At 39.5% G+C, this 15303-nt stretch overlaps 1 protein-coding gene across 1 annotated transcript in view; it reads left to right on the top strand.

Moving 5' to 3' along the window:
* LOC149780166 (uncharacterized) overlaps nt 1-15303 on the top strand; it is an 89674-nt gene that overhangs the window by 34513 nt on the left and 39858 nt on the right. The window contains exons 3-4 of the mRNA XM_089936180.1: nt 4863-5648; nt 7504-7770. Coding sequence (XP_089792306.1) covers nt 4863-5648; nt 7504-7770 — 1053 coding nt within the window. The remainder of the gene's footprint in view (nt 1-4862; nt 5649-7503; nt 7771-15303) is intronic.

Below are 15303 nucleotides of genomic sequence, written 5' to 3'. Positions count from 1 at the left end.
ACTGGCATATCAGGACATTCAAAACTGTTGGAATTCATTCGGAATATTTTATTTGTTTTGAAAGTTGTGGCAGGACATATATGGATATTTAGGATTCAATTGACAAAAACACTTTAAATGGTTTGGTAATTTACATTGTTATATTTTATGGAGATACAATATGTGTTGAATTTTTACTTGAATTGCTTTCTCACTTCTCACTGTTACATTTTAAGATCTAAAGTATAAAAGAACTTTGGGGCTTTTATGCGCTCGGATTGTCTTTAAAACGTATCAAAGGAAGTAAAATTACCTTTGCTCTATGGTGATATAAGAAATTATTCACAATGTTATCAAAAGCCGAGGACTTCATCTTGAATCCTGCCCAGGAAGGGTTAAAGTCTATGAAAAGGGATGAGCTACATGGGTTTGCCAGACATTATTATCTCTATAAAGCGAAATCGTTTACAAAATAGCAAAATATAAAGACTATTTTGATTCAGTATTTAGTGGAAACTAATATGTTGGATAAAAAAAAAATTATGTTTGATTCGTAAATCTGTATCTGGTGTCGATACGGAACTAATGTAATTATATATAAACCCCCAGATATATTCAAAATGTAGAAAGCTTCTGCTTGAAATGGAAATGATGGAATTTCACAGAGACGAAATGGAGAGGGAAATACATATGTAAAGACAGAGATAGAGTGTACAAATTCAGACAGTGCTATAAAACCTAGATGGAGAGAGGAGAGTAAAACATATGAGAGAAAAAAAGAGAGAGAAGGCAAATGCAGAGTGAAGGAGAGTAACGGAAGATGAAAAGAAAATGTGAGGAAGAGGGAGATAGAAAAGAAAGACAAAATATAAATGAAATTAAAAGTAGAACTAGCATGTGCAGCACACGGACCTTTACACACAAGTTCAGGTTTCGATGTTACCAGAAATATAAGGCTGGTACCCCAATTTCAGGAAAAGCAAGTTGATAAATAAATAATTTCTATATTTTGGGAAAAGGGCTGAAAACTTGAAAGCATCAGACTTTATTAATACAAAGTGCCTTGTTGGCAAAGCTCGGAGGGTCTACACTATAGTGGAGATACAACAAGGTGCTGAGTACGAATTGGTAAAGGAAATGTATCCTGAAGGGTTTTGAGTTGGTGCATGAGGCCTCTCGACAAGGGCGAAGGGATTGTCGAACGGACACTGAACAAGTCCATCTCGAATTTGCAAAGGAAAAAGAACAACACGTTTATAAGCAGCGTCCAGTCTAAATTAGCTGAAGAGTTAAACAATGTCATCCAAATTGATGTCAAGACTCATCTTAAGAAATAGATGATAATTATTCCTTGTCTTACAGAGTTTCATTTGTCATTATATTTTCATCTCAGTAGGATGTTTCGGTAGAAAACCAGTCATATCAGTCTCACAACAGTACTTCCAGATCTGAATCTGGCATAACCTTTAGGAATCAAACTTTTGATAAGACGGACCCGAAACCTTTGTCTCTTCATATACGCACTTATTGTAAAAGGAAAGAACCCATTAGTTCGCATTGATACCGGCTGAGAAATAGGCAAAAGGATAAAGATATAGGAACTCCAAGTGCTTGTGTTACCAAGAGTTCAAACACTCTTGTATTGAAAGCAATACAATTGTTGGGTAAACTAAATCCCAGTCTGATTTTATTCTAGAGAATAATAAAACATTCATGCCGAAAGGTTCTACAGCATTAATTATTTATTCTGCCAAGCCTATCCCTATTAAAATATAAAGGGATACAGGAGCTTCAAAGTCTTTTGCTGTCAGGTACATTGCCTTTTTCGGATACGTCAAGTCTTCTGATGATGAAAGTATTCTTATTCATGGAGCAGGGTGCGGCTTTGTAATTATTCCTCCCATATTGGCAATTTTCCGTCAGACGTAATTTCGGGATCCTTGACTGTTGGAGCAGTGTATTTTTAAATAGAGCTGGTATTTATATCTTAATAGGCAACACTTTAACCGAAAATATTGTTGTGGTTAATCCACTTATAATTGACAAGCCCTATTTTTATCAGAAAGTGGATCCTATTGATTTTGAAATCGCTGACTTGTATGCTGCTTGACTCGAGTAGTAACACGGAGAGCTCTTGTGAATTGTACTGATCAGTGCAATATTCTACTTAATAGCTGACACATTTATTGATCAATGTTTTGATGGAGTCCCTTTTACTACTCAGATGATAGATATGTATTACAGTGATCCTCTTTTTAATAGCAATTCTCGTTGGTTTCAACAGGGTAACAAAATATAATCATTGTCGAACAGGAAGAAGATCCCGAGATATCATGCTTGAATTAGAAGGTTATTAGTGATACTGAAACCACGCATGTACCAGTCTGCGCTTTGTGAAAAATTAGGTATAATCAGAAAATGTGGATCACCTGAGGTATTAGTTGGTGACCAGTGGTCAGTCAGCTATAGGTCGTTCTGAGGTCATGACTAAAAGATATTCTTAGTTTATTCATTGAATCTCTCTTGCATGGTCATTTAATAGTTAATAAGACTCATCACAGGATCGTTAATCATTTTAATTGGCAGAAAAATAAACTTGATATATCTAAATACTGTAGATCTTGTCATAATTGTTAAATGGTACAAAACCCAAATAGAAAATACCAAATACTCATCTGCAACCTATTCCTGATTTTTACGATCCATTTTGAATAATGGTAGACTGTACCGGTCATTTACCTATGGCCAGATCAGGCAATCATTCTTGTTGACGATAATGTGTTTGTCCACAAGATTTCCTAAGGCAATTTATTTTAGAAACATTTAAACTAAAACCATTGCAAGGTGTTGGTAAAGTTCTTTTCTACACTTGTTTATCCGTCGAAACTGATCATGACATGAATGACAATGCTATGTTCGATTATATGGACTGACATTACAAAATGGTGGAAGACTTTCCTTTAGAGAGAAATAAAACTTCATACTTCACTCGCATATTTTTATAGCTAGAGTTTGTGACTTCAAGCTTGTAAAAATATTCACACGGAAGATATGTTGATAATGAACAAAAGAAGATGCGGATATAATGTGTTTTTATATTTTGTTCTGCCTTTTGTGCTAAGAAGAAAAACTCATTGTACAAAACAATGATGTGTAGATACTGAAATTCGATTACTATACCCACATTGAAATCCTGTATTTAAATCCTTAGTCCGGAGAGATGTTATTACATGTGCTTTTACGATGTTGGCCTAGAGCTTGTATATAGCAACATTTACGACAACGATGATGATGATGATGATGATAACTATTTTGGTGGCAACGATGTAGGTACTGCTGCTGTTGATATATAATTAGATGATGATGGTAATGACTTCTTAAAATGTTCCACAATCATATGGCCTTCACATTGGTGTGAGATAGTATTCATAAAAATAAATTTTTGGAAGTGTAAACAAAGTATGCACCAATAGAACCAAAGTCCAAGCTTGTTTTGACCTCCAACGCTGACGATGTAGTTTTCTTTCATGCTGTGCATTAGCATCATTTACCAAATAAAAAAACAGAGCATTGTATATAATCTGTTTTTCATTTCGTTTGTTTGATATATTGTCTTGTACAGATGTTAACCCGACAGGCATACCGTAACTGATAACAATAACCTGCAAACATATAATGCTACCATAATCTGTTTGGATCACTGTGTAATCTAAACCATAGGACGTGGGCTTCGCGCATTTGTACAATGGCACTTTCATTGGTCCCAACTTCTTTCAAGAGATTCAAACTCAAATTCATAATTAGTTTTAAGAATCGAACTCAAAGGCACTTCATCGTGATATCGTAAGTGTATTGTGTCGCTTGTCTTGTGATACCTTGTAACATCATCAGCTTTATAATTCAGCATAGCAAGCAAAGACATTCTTACCTTTGTCTCGTACGTATTAGGCAAATCGTCACTAAAATCATTGTAAAAAACATCACAGCAAATCAATATAATCTTGATGAATGTGATGTAGATATTGAAGAGTACATAAGTCTCCATGTGGCATGTTACCACCAGCGTTCTTTTAAGTGCTGATATCATGACGCAAGGGAGGTAGCATATTTTGAGGAACATGCAGCAGACGATAAAGCGAAGATTTAAGAAGCTTAAAAACAATGATTTTAAATTAAACACTCAGGTTACGGATTGCGACGAAATGTTGAGCATGGCAGGGGAGCAAAACTTGAATGACGAATTATTTATTTCTTTATATTTGAATTTTGTAAAATATGTTGCATAAATATATCGCTTCTCTATTGTATTAGCATTGTTCTTGTAAAATGGAGATAGTGTAGCTTGCCACACCCTAGTTTATAAAATAATAATTATAGATGACATTTTTATGATGTTAGGGCGACGATATTGGTGATTAAAGTTATGGTAGTAGACTATTGTTAATGGAAGGATGTTATTTTGGATTTTCATATACGTGTACATGCATTGATCTTTACTGGTTCCATGTTATGTCTTCTGTAAGTACCTTCTGGTAATAATAATTATAATAATAATAATGATTATAATGATGAATACGATAGTTGCGGTGTTTGTTAAAGTTATGACAGTAGACTATATATCTGCTGAAAACCCTATCGTAGTAGAATTAATAATAATAAGAGCAATAAAATAGATGATCATGATGATGACGACGACGACACCACTAAGATGGTTGTAATGGAGAGTTGTTTAGAGTAACAACTGTTGTAATTGTTAAGGACAGAAATACAGCTAAATTCGCCATGTATAAATGTATATAAGTTTTTTATCATTCTAATATAAGTATACATGTTTGTATTTTGTCTACATGTGTATTGATTTTCGTATCACGTTATTTCTACAGCTGGCCATGACACCTGGTACTGTGGTATTGTGGTGTCTGGAGAAGTAATAATGACGGTGAACTATGACGCGTCTAACGTCCAGCTACACAGACGTAAGGACGGAAAATTACTGGCAACACACGAACTAGAATCACTGCCACATGATACCTGTGCTATTAATGATACGGAAATATATGTGATTTTGTCTGGCGGTCAGATTGTAATCCTCTCTATACAGTGTACAGACGACACATACACCATAAGACGAGACAGGACTTTACTTGTACAAGAGGGATTGGATTTCTATCATGGAGTATCGAACTTCAAGGATAATCTTATTGTATGCGGTGTGAAAGAGTGCATGATATGCTGGTGTACTGTGTCCCTTATTGATGGGCATGTTGCCGACACAGTTCACCAAATATGTAAAGGGGACTACATGTATATGACAACAAAAGACAGCATGCTTTATGTCTCGTGTAATAGTGGTAGTATTCCCTCCGCTGAGAATGGTGTATATGGATATGATATACAGAGTAACAGTAAACATCCATACATATACAAACAAGAGGAACTGTACTGTCCCGCAGCTATAGCAGTTGATAGCAAGGGATTTGTATTCGTGTGTAACTATGGAGACCCTGCCAGTATGCATCATCTTACAGATAAATGTGAACTTGTGTCCATATACAGAGAGGGGATACCACATAGTGTGGAAGCCATATTCTGGGATCAGCATCAGGGACACTTGTATGTCGCAAGCCGGTTCAGTAATGTTATTACTAGCTACAGACCCGAGTATCAAGGTAATCCATAGTTCTTATTGTATTGGCTTAAACTGTCACACGAAAGTAATGTTATTTTATTTACAAAAAGGTTTGAAACAGTATCCTGAATTTATTCTTCAGCTATGACGCATTATTACCGTGTTCGTAATTAGACATCATATTGTTACACGCACACGGGTATTTACTTGACCGAGCGGTTGTCAAACCCTGGCGCGATTCTCGCTAGAAGTCATAAGTTTACCCCGACTTTCCAAAGACTTCCATACAACCTCAGTTGTAAATCAGAAAGCCCGACGTGTCCATTCTATACCTAAATTTTCCTCTAATTAATGCAAGACCACAGATAAACCAAACTGCCAACTATCTATCAACCGTACATCTGCGTGTTTTGGCTTCATTATGTTTCCGTACCACCAACCGTTCACGCCTTAGAACATATATGAGTACTCCCTAACAATGGGAACTATTTTAACTCCGCCACCTTAGGCCAGTCAATGTATGCTTTCCAGGCACATTTCGCCGATATAACTGCACCATATTCGCCCGCATGGCGACATAAACGGTGTCTGCCAAGTCCCTTTTTATTTATGCCTTTGTGTAATTTACCGGTTTAATACCGTAAGTACTGTCCTTGCAGTCACGCTACCAATGTATACCACTAGATTTTAATATGTACTATTTTACGACAGGGACATTCATTCGGTTTTGGTCGGAATTCACTACTAGTGAACCAGGACATCATGGAAACACAATAACACTTCACTCCGTGACGTTTGCTCCTATTAATTACCTCATTAGTTCCGGCCAGGAATATTTCCATGGCGCCGAATTCCAATAATCAAACAAGTAATCACACAAATCTAAGAATTGCTTAAAACGGGGCACTACAACCAAGTGCACATACTCTAAATTTACTACAATATATATATACAGTTGATGTTATAAACACTTTAAAAAATTGTCACAAATTGTATTTGATTTTGTTCCTGACTGGGTATAAAGAGTAAAGTGCCTTTTGATAATTTCAGCTGGATAAATGTTATCACTTTGATTTACGGATGCAATGTTCTGCGATGTTTTTAAAATACATTTGCTTCAGCTGATCTTTTTTGAATCGTTCTGTTTGCATATTTTGTCAATGGCTATTATTAGTCACTATTTTGTATTTGAATTTGTTGATATAATGCCGTGCAACCAGTCCATTGGAGCCACTTGTCTAAGCAAGACAAAAGCTCATCTAAATAATGCACATCATAGGTATATGGTTGAATTCATAACCAGTAACAATGTTAGCACTTAGACACATGGAATAAATCCCTATTATTTGACAACATGCTGTATATATATTTTCGTCTTTGCATCGGTTCATGATACGTCGCTCATGCCACAGGTGCTGAACAGTCTAGTCCATAGGTTTATAACCCGTTGTCAAATGATGCTTTTTATAATAAGTCCCAAATCAAATATGGAAGTAAGGAAGAGGAGTAAAACAACTTTAATGCTCAATTATACAAGGAAGATACCACATTTCGTATGTGATTTTAACATATTTACGTACAAATTGGAAGCAAGATTACATGTACATGCCAAGTCCCAGGTAGAAAGTAACGATGTTGCATACATTACTGTGCACATGCACATATTAATTACTTTACTATGCTCTTGAAATATGATTGGGTATGGCTGCATACAACTTATTCATTTATAAATATGCTGACATTTTTGGATCATTGCTGTTTTAATACTGTTTGCATGCTAAATAATTTTACCCGATCGCATTTTGCAAATCTATTGATTTGACCGATCTGAGACGTTACATGTATAACATTCATACAATGCCTTCATGTACACCACTATCATCATTTGATACAAGGTCCAGTCATCCCTGCAGCAGTCCTGAAGATGGATAAAATATCTCTTCATATGTATAAGGAGGCCCTTAGAGCTGGCAAGGACAAAGTCTACAACATCAGGGTTATGGTTGTTGGTCAGTATGGGGTGGGAAAAACAACGCTAACCAAGCGCCTTTTGGGAAAAGATGTTAATATACTTGACAAGAAGAGCACTGAAGGGATAGATGTTCATATCGAGTGTTGTAAAGTTTCCTTGGCAACTGGAGAGTGGACAAAACAAGAGAAAGGTAAATCATCTTTTTTTTCAGACGACCCCCTCCCCCCCCCCCCCTTTCTCCTACACATATATCCATAATTTCTAAATACCCTTCATCTAAGAATAATTACGAATGCTCTCTCTAAAGTGCCTCACTGTTCCGAAAATTAGTTTTTCCCTTAGGATTACAAAGTCATGTGCATCTCTGGTCATCTACCAGTAGACAATCAGGGTCTAAAGGTCAGATGAAGACTGCATGGTCAACTGAGCTGACGGTGTCGTCACGTCATATTTTTTGAACATTCTCGTGTCCTTGACGCTTCTTTATAGTATACAAGATTATTATTGTTCTAAAATAATCGGGTTCCAAAAGTTTTGTTTTTCTCTGCTCTATTTTCTAACGTAAATAGACAGTCTACATTGTATGTTATCATTGCAGAGCATCTTTCACCTTTTCTGCAATACTACCAGAGTAGTAGAGTGGGATGATAGGGCGACAATGGTAATTAACATTACAAACCACACTGGGACAATATGGCGACAAGATTTATAGCGACAGTGGGAATTAACATTACAAGGTCCCTTCGGACGATATAGCGACAAGTACTTTGAAGTACAACCTGGGCCTGTATAGCATCAAGGGAAAATTGACATAGGAATATATCGTGGATTATAAACACTGATACCACATTTAAAAAATATTTTTTTTGTTGAGGGTTAAGCATGAAAGTCATTTCTTTTCGAGGCGAAAGAGGGGCCGTGAAAAGGGCCTTTGTGTTCTTCTGCTTTTTCGTCTTCTACTTTTTCCATTTCTTTATCCATCTCCTAAATTTTCCCAATATTCCTTTCTTTTTGTGTTCCGACTCAGGAATCCAGTCTGGATGACCTATCGCACTAAATTTCTCCTGGACATTCATCCAGGTTTTGTTCAGTCTCTCAAATGCTTCAATTTTCTTTCTGTTCTCTTGTTCTTTCCTATCTTTTGCCCATGTGTCTTTAATGTTCTTGACTTCTTCTTCCAAGACCCTTTTCATAATTTCTTCTGCTAGTCCAAGCTGCCTGGGAACTTCCATTCTCTTTCAAGTCTTTCCACTACATACTCCGCATCTATCATCCAATACCAACTCTCCTTCAACTGGTTAAACAAATCAGATACTGCTACCGTCTTCTTTTCGCTTATTCCGTAGAATGGCGGACCCTTTATTACTGTATACCTAAAGCACGGACGTAAAGGAAAACATCCTCTAATTTTGTCTTCTCATATTATCTACTATTCACACAAAGGTAATGAGACAAAAAACTAATCACATTATATACACACGCAGAGATGCCAAATCAAACCCCAAAATATACCACCCACACACGCTAAGAAGCAGAAACAAACCCACCGTTTATTATCCACACACGCATAGATGCCAAATCAAATCCCAAAATATACCATCCACACACGGGAGAAGCAAAAACATAACCACAATCTACTATCCACATACGGAAAAGCAGAAACATAACCATAATATAATATCCACACACGGGAAGGTTTAAATAACCATACTCTCTATTATCTACACAAACGTACTTCAGCGCTTACACATCCCAATAATCTACCGTCCACACAAACGTACGTGAGCGCTTACAAACACATAAACACACACACACACACACACACACACACAATTACACCAGGAAAGGAGGGAGTGTTTATATACACAATTCCACATTTTCACATTGGCAAATTGAATAGTGTTTCTTTTCTAGAGTTTTGGTTATCCATGAAAAGGGCTGTTTTTTGGAACTCCACATACACCTGTTAGTGATGGCACATTTCAGATCTTGCCCCACAAACACATCTTCTGCTCCAGTCATTATCCCAGCTGACTGTAGTAGATGGGAGTGCAGAGGTTTGATGATTAGCCTCAGCACCCCAATCTTCTGTCTCTGGGATAATATTAATTTCCATCTCTCTTCTTCTATGTCGCAGTCTAGGATGTTGTGGCCTCCTTATTTCTTCTTCCCAGGTTTCAGTTGGGCGAACCACAGGTAATTGTACTACTGGTGGAAGAGACTGTGGCTGTGGTTGACGTTGTGGTACTGTTACTGTTGTTTGTGGAGGCGTCCTCGCCTCAGGTTTCACCTCACACTTAGGTCTCATCATAGGGTGAGATCTGATCCCTCTCTTCCTTTCCTCCTCTTTCTTTCTTCTCTGCTCCTCCTCCTCCTTTCATTCTTCCTTCTTCTACAATGGCCTCCGCTGCCAGCTCATTCACGAGGCGCCTGGCATATTACAGGTGCATCTGGAGTTCCAACAGTTTGCTTATTCTGCTACTCATTCTTCACTGATGTCTCGTCGACAATGGGTAGCCAGACTGACGAGTGTTTCCGTATATATACTTGAAGCACGAACGTGAAGGAAAACATCCCCTAAGACCCAAATCTTACCTTACCTATATGATTACCAAAAACAAACAAAAAACGAGCGGACCTAAAAGAAACACTCACTCACTTTTTTCTACTAATAATTACTTATTCAACATTTTTGACTAGCGTAGGAAACGAAGGACTTAGAGTCACACTTTCTAATCAAGACAAAGAAATCATGTGCTTATAGACGCACTTCTATTTTTTTTCTAACTGACTAACATAGCATAGGCAATGAAATGATTATTTCTTTTCGAGAGTATGGGGTAGCCCTGGAAACGGCTGTGGTTTTATTTATGTGAACGAAGTGATGGTAATCTTTTAGGGTCTAAGATTGTGGCCTCGTCTGGTGACAGACTTTCTCACTGGATAACTGTTTGCAGCAGGACATTTTTGCTTGCCCTCAAGAATGCTTCTTTTGGGTTTTGTTTGTCAATTTTGATATTTTGGAGAAATTCTTTGCCTTGCGCCAATGCCGCATCTTTCAAGGCATGCAATCCGCGTGTCACCATCGGTTTCGACACTGAAGCCACTAAACGAAAGGCTGATTTTAACATATCTCCTAAACCGTGTCCTCGCTGTCGAGCAACACCTCGGTACACAGGGTACATGACTTACAATTCGTTAGAGAACCGTTTTCGAAAATGGAGTTTCACCGTGACTTTCCCTTTGGAGAATGGAATATTTTGTCCCAGATCTTGTTTTATAGCAATGTTGACAATGTCAAAATACGACTTACTTACAGGCAAATAGTGAAGATGTATAAATTCACCGTGTACGTGATAGGTGTTTGCGCCTTCCTGGTCATTGACCGTGGTACTATCCACTTTGAAAGGAATGACACGCAATAACGGTACGGAGGTGTGTCCCACCACGTTGTACTCCACCACATCGGAGTACACAAAGATCAAATTCAGTCGTTCGTTCAGTTCTACCGGGTTTCCAAATGCCCTGTAAAAATCCATACTACTGTTGATCATGGGGCTCAAATTGTTTGCTACCATCTGTGCATGTCCGCCCAAAATTTCAAACAAACCACCATTAAACCTGAGGGACAATGTGTCCGTACATTGAAATTTGATCATGAGGCGATGAGCCACTTTATCGTACTCAATCTTCACACTTCTTTTGGCTCTGTTCAGGGCTTTGCCAAAGGCTAAGTCGAACGTGTCCGCAATAGTGTCCACCAAATATTCACCACTAAAATAAAACCCTGAAGTAATTTTCAATGTGTACTGAAGGATGGATTGCTGACTGGTCTTGTGTCCCCAAAAAACCCGATTTTATTTATTTCTTTTGCAATTGGGAATTCAGGATTTCCACCTGGAAAGTGTTTTGTTTTTCGGTGATGTTTTTGATTTGTGTCGGGTGAATTATCTCTACCAAAGCCACTTCCCAATGGGCTTCGTGGTTTAATTGGATGACCTGAGGTAATTTGGCCGTGCATCAGCACAAAGTGTTGATGGGAAACACGTCCATGGTCCTGTCGCTGGGTATGGTTAAGTAAAATTGGTTGCTATTGTTCATCATTCCAGAGTTTTGTGGCTGTCCTAGGGGTTACTGGAAGTCAGAGGCGTGTCTCCGCCCAAAATGGGGTTGTTTTTGTTGTTGGAGTGGTGACAGCACTGGACACACGATTCCCGTTGTTCCCGTTCGAGGAGAATTTCAGGGATGGATTGGGAAGCAGGTAACCGATGCAACTGCTTATTAAAATGGTCCACAATTGTTTGTCTCCTTGCTGCAAACTCAGATTGGTAATGGCTGCATCGATAATACAATACACCACAAAGATTTGGCAGAAAAAGACGATATGCGTTTTAGGCACACGTTCTCCACACCACACCCACAAGGGGTGTTTCTATAAATCTTGCAGAGAAGAACTGGGTGAAGGAGTGGTCGCTGCAGTGGTAGCGGTTACTGAGTCTGTGTGAAAGGGCATGATGATCACTTCTTGTTATAGTCGATGACTTGCGAAGGTCGATCCAAGAATCAGAACTGGGTGGATATCTTTTCCAACGTACTTTGACTTCTTTGACACGTCTTTAGCCCACTTTTCGGGTTCTGCGTTCGAGAATGCTTTTGATGTCGTACACGTCGTCTTCTTGTTTGGTGACACGTTGTAACTCGGGCAAGTAAAACGTTCCTTTTAACACTTCTCCGTTCCTCCGTTCATGTTTTCCAATTTATAGACGGTAGGATGACGACCATGCACTCGTCCAGTGGCACGAAACAATTCGGTGGTCCAGTTAGGTAAGTAACATTTGTCGAAATTGCGTTTGGTTTTGCCAATGCTCACTCAATCTCCCACAGCCAACACATCACCTTTCTTGTGGACAGCCACCGTCGGGGACTTACCAAACAAGCGATCAGAAACCAGCACTTCTTTGTCGGGAGTCACTTCTTGCGGGGCACGTCCGATGCCTCGATGGTAAGATTGGTTGTACGCTTGCACCAGGTACGACAAGATGTCGATGTACTTGAGAGTGTGGTGATGCGTAAAATATTTCCACATGCGTTCTTTCAAAGTGCGTTGAAAAATTTCCACGATGCTGGCTTTGGTTTCGGGATTCTCGGTGGTGAAAAATGAATGTTAAGTTTCTTTAATTCTTTTTGGAAAGCTTGGTTCAGAAATTCGGTACTTTTGTCCGTTTGCCATCGAAGAGGGTGACGGCCACTTTTTCAACATCCGTTGCAGGGCTCGCACTAACTCGCTGCTCGATTTGGAAGTCGATGACACAAAACAAATATTTGTAGCCCCATTGTAGCTGGCCAAATGAGAGACATCAGCTAAATCAGCTTGCCTTTGATGATCGATGCCTTCCACTTGGGCGCGATTTCTGCAACACTTTCGTAGAGTGGGTTTGTGCAAAGTGTAGGTAGTTTGTTCTTGTAACCATCGTTGCACTTGAGGTAAACGGAGGCTTTTCAGTCCAGTTTTGGCAGCACGATGCAATTTCTGAACTCCTCCGTAATCTGCAGGATGGGATGGGTTGTAGTAAATGCTGTTTAATACCTTCTCCATTTTTTGTGTGTTAATAAGTCACCCACTCTTCGTTGATGCTACTTTGGACGGGGCGAAAGGGTGGGCTGGAAACGGATTTACGTGTCCGATGGGCCACGGGAGTAGAAGTCGAAGCTAGTGGTACAGGTGGTAAGGGAATGGCTTTGGTCTTCTTTTCTTTTTTCACTTCTGGTATCGCTTCTTTCTTTTTCACTTCTGTCGAAGGGGGAGTGGACATCATCTTTTTAACCCAGGCTTTCATTTCTTCTCGTTGGGATGTGGGGGAAGGGGGTCAAAAAGGACGCTGAAATCTTACTAGAAACGGGAGCTGCTGACGGTGTTTGAAAGTCTTCTCTATCTCTTCTTTCTCGGGCCTTCGTGGGGTGGCGTCTCTCATGACCACTTGGGATGGTATTGGTGGTCATGTGGTGGATGGACATTTCATCAAGGTCTTGAAATCTTTTAGAGTGGGTAAAGCTGTTTCGTCTAAAGCTTTCTGTTGATAGAGTTGCAGTCGTTGCAAGAGTTGACCGTACTTTTACGATTTTTCTGTTTCGGACAAATCGTGGCGATCCATCAATGACTGCAATTCGTGTTGTAACTGGGACATCTCGCTCAAATTGGGATTGGGAGGCAAACGCGGGGGTCCGCTGCTCTTGCCAACGATGGTATTTTTTCTCCTTTCTCTTCGTCGGCTTGGTACAGTAAACAGGTGGCATTTGTCCGTCCTCCGTACAAACTGTCCCTCGGGTTCAGGGGGTCCATCAACTTGTAACTTTCTACGATGCGTTTAAGCTCGGGATCGGTTTTCAAACGGTGATCGTACTCGTGTTCCAACATTTCTACCACATGGTATACTTTCTGTTCTAACTTCAAACGTCGCTGACAAGTGGCCTGGTACAAGTCTTCCATGGTTCGTTTTAAAAACTGATTTTTAGTGTCACGTTCAGGGTAAGAGACATCCGTGAAATAAGCAACCGTTAAACTCGTACACGATCTTGGGGTTTTCTAAGTCTCAGCCAACTACCGAATACGTTCCGATGGTATTTTCGACTTCACCGTTGTGGGCGTGCTGAATCCATTTGTCTTCCTTGTCACACAAGCTTTGACCGATTATTGACGTTTGACAAAGTTGGTCGTTTGAGGACTGATGACAACGAGGTTGTTTTCAGGCATGAATCGTTGGCGGTACACTAAGGAACACGCTTTGGCAATGGTGAAAGCTTCTTTCAAAGGATCAACCCCTCCGTGTTCCATGAACAGTTCTCGAAATTTTCCACAGTAACGCCAAAAAAATGTCCACGTCGGAACGACAATACTTTAAAATTTCTTCCTGAAAGTCGAAAGGGCAGAAGCATGAGCTTGGTACCAAGCGTAGAAAGCTTCTCGTTGTCTGGTACGCATGTTGTCGGGGTCGTAGTCTTTAGCTCAGGCAAATGGGGTGGAACGCATGTTGACTGGCTGAAGTATTGAAAAAGGGAGGAAAATAACCTTTAACCATTTCTGTCATTCCAAACGTTTTAGGCATTCGACTCAAAGGCATGGCCAAGTAACTCATCGAATCTTTAAACTGTACTTGTCCCACTTGCATGGAAATGATTTTGTCTCCGTTCAACGTCACTTTAGGACGTTCGGTGCCTTGTTCCGCATAGTGTCTGAGAAGAAACTGTCCATCGTATCCCGAGAAATTGTGGGCCATCACTATGGCGTGGCGATGACAATATCCGTAACGTTCGATGTCCTCTTGGCTCCACGTCTTGTCGATGGGATGTAAGATCCATTGAGCGAATTCGGCCAGCGTGTTTGGTCATCGAAAGATTTATTTTCACGTCCTCCAGGAATCTTGCTGCAGAGAGGGCAATGACTAAGGATAGGTTCTTGGATGCACTTCTCGCACACTCAATGAGTCACACAGAAATTTGGAATGTGAATGCCCGTCTCTTGCATGCATTCCAAATCAATAAAGATGACATTCCCTTTCTTCTTGTGGTCATCTTCCTCCTCTTGTTGGGGTCGGTATTTTTTAATGTAGCATTGATGTTCCAAGTCCACGATTTGGTGACAAATGTGACATTTTTCTTTCCTGAACATACGTGTGCCTTGGCATTATTGGTACGTATGCCTTGTCCACAAGTGGGGCACAATCTT

Source organism: Sinohyriopsis cumingii, chromosome 16 (assembly GCF_028554795.1).
Source record: "Sinohyriopsis cumingii isolate HCF-2022 chromosome 16, ASM2855479v2, whole genome shotgun sequence".
In the NCBI taxonomy this organism is placed as follows: domain Eukaryota; kingdom Metazoa; phylum Mollusca; class Bivalvia; order Unionida; family Unionidae; genus Sinohyriopsis; species Sinohyriopsis cumingii.
This window is presented reverse-complemented; position numbering and strand designations above follow the sequence as displayed.